At 40.1% G+C, this 1,876-nt stretch overlaps 1 protein-coding gene across 1 annotated transcript; it reads right to left on the minus strand.

Moving 5' to 3' along the window:
- Positions 1-128: 128 nt before the first annotated feature.
- LOC124890930 (uncharacterized mitochondrial protein AtMg00810-like) lies at positions 129-1,510 on the minus strand (the record flags this gene model as incomplete). Its single annotated transcript, XM_047402774.1, has 3 exons — positions 129-752; positions 882-1,100; positions 1,377-1,510. Coding segments are annotated over 3 exons (977 nt in total), but the record flags the coding sequence as incomplete, so codon positions are not given.
- Between the last annotated feature and the right edge of the window lie 366 nt (positions 1,511-1,876).

Raw genomic sequence — 1,876 nt, forward strand, 5'->3', positions numbered from 1 at the left:
AAAACAGGAACAGGTAGAGAGATCTGGATGCCAAAATCAGAAAGAAGATGCGATAACCATGTAATCTCACCCACAGCTTTACTCAACGAGCGATATTCAGACTCCGCAGAAGAAAGAGAAACTACAGGCTACTTTTTGGACTTCCAGCTGATCAAACTATCACCAAGTAAGACATAAAAACCAGTAATAGAACGGCGACTGTCAGGGCATGACGCCCAATCACTATCACAAAAAACTCTAAGAGTTAGATCAAGAGAGTCACTGAAAAATAAACCAAAACCAGGAGAACCTTTGAGGTAACGCAAAAGATGTAAAGCAGCATGCATATGAGGCACACAAGGATGCTGCAAGTACTGGCTTAAATGCTGAACAACAAAAGAGAGATCTAGGCGAGTGTGGGTCAAAAAATTCAATTTTCCCACTAGACAGCGATAAGACTTAGGCTGAGCCAAGGGATCCCCTATATCAGCATACAACTTCTTGCGAAGTTCCAAAGGACAAACCACAAGAGAAGTAACACCACAAGCATAATTAGATAACAAATCAGTAACAAACTTACTTTGATGCAAAATCACACCAGCAGCAGAGTAGGAAACCTCAATTCCCAAGAAGTAATGTAATAAACCCAGATCCTTGATTTTGAACTGATCATAGAGAAACAACTTAAGAGCAGAGATCTCCTCAAAGTCAGTACCAGTCAAAATAATATCATCAACGTAAACAACCAAGATAACCAGAGAATCAGCAGACCCCTTAGTGAATAAAAACTAATCATTAAGAGAATGAGCGTAGCCCCTCGATTGAAGAGCAGTGGACAATTTTGCATACCATTGATGAGAGGCCTGACGAAGCCCATAAAGTGACTTATTAAGCTGGCAGACCATAGGGACAGAAGAAGAAGCTGAAACAGTAAGACCAGGGGGAAACTTCATATCGAATTCTTCATCCAAATCCCCATGTAGAAAAGCATTGTTAACATCAAGTTGGAAAAGAGACCAACGATGTTTAACAGCAACAGCCATAAGAGTCTTCATAGTGGTCATTTTGACCACAGGGGAAAATGTTTCATGAAAATCAATACCTTCAACTTGAGTGTCACCCTGGACCACCAAACGAGCCTTTTATCTTTTCAAAGATCCATCAGTCCTATATTTTATTTTGTAGACCCATTTACACCCAATGGGATTTTTACCAGAAGGGAGAGAAACAATGGACCATGTATTATTAGCCTCCAAAGAGTCAAATTCCTGTCTCATAGCAGATTGCCATTAAGGAAATAGAGCAGCTTGAGAATAACTACGAGGCTCAGAGACAGGATCGTGACCAAAAATAGAAGCACAAAAAGAGGAGTATGGAATAAAGAAAGTATGACAGACATAGTCTTGAAGGTAACCAGGAGGTTGTGAAATCCTCGAAGATTTCCTGGGAGGAGGTACATGTCCAGCAGCAGGAGGAAAATTAGAAGCAATCGGGGAAGGTGCAATAGGGGAAGAATTAGGCAAAACAGGATCTTCAAAGTAAGAAAAAGGAAAAGGACACATAGGAAGGGATGATGAAGATGTAGAGAGAACAGGAAAAATAGACTCATGAAAAACTACATCCTTAGAGACAAAACTAGAATTAAAAAAGATGTTATAAAGTCTGTAACCTTTTTTAGCAAATGGATACCCTACAAATACACAAGGAATGGCACGCGGAGAAAGTTTATCCCTATAAGGGATGGTAACTGTGGAGTAACATAGGCAGCTAAAGGCTTTAAGATGAGAATAGAAAGGAACTTTCTTGTGAAAAATCTCGAAAGGGCTCTTGTGGTGCAGTCTAGGAGAGGAGAACCTATTAACAAGATAGGTTGATGTCAATAGGCAATCCCCTCAGA

The sequence above is a fragment of the Capsicum annuum genome, unplaced genomic scaffold (assembly GCF_002878395.1).
Source record: "Capsicum annuum cultivar UCD-10X-F1 unplaced genomic scaffold, UCD10Xv1.1 ctg26938, whole genome shotgun sequence".
Lineage (NCBI taxonomy): Eukaryota > Viridiplantae > Streptophyta > Magnoliopsida > Solanales > Solanaceae > Capsicum > Capsicum annuum.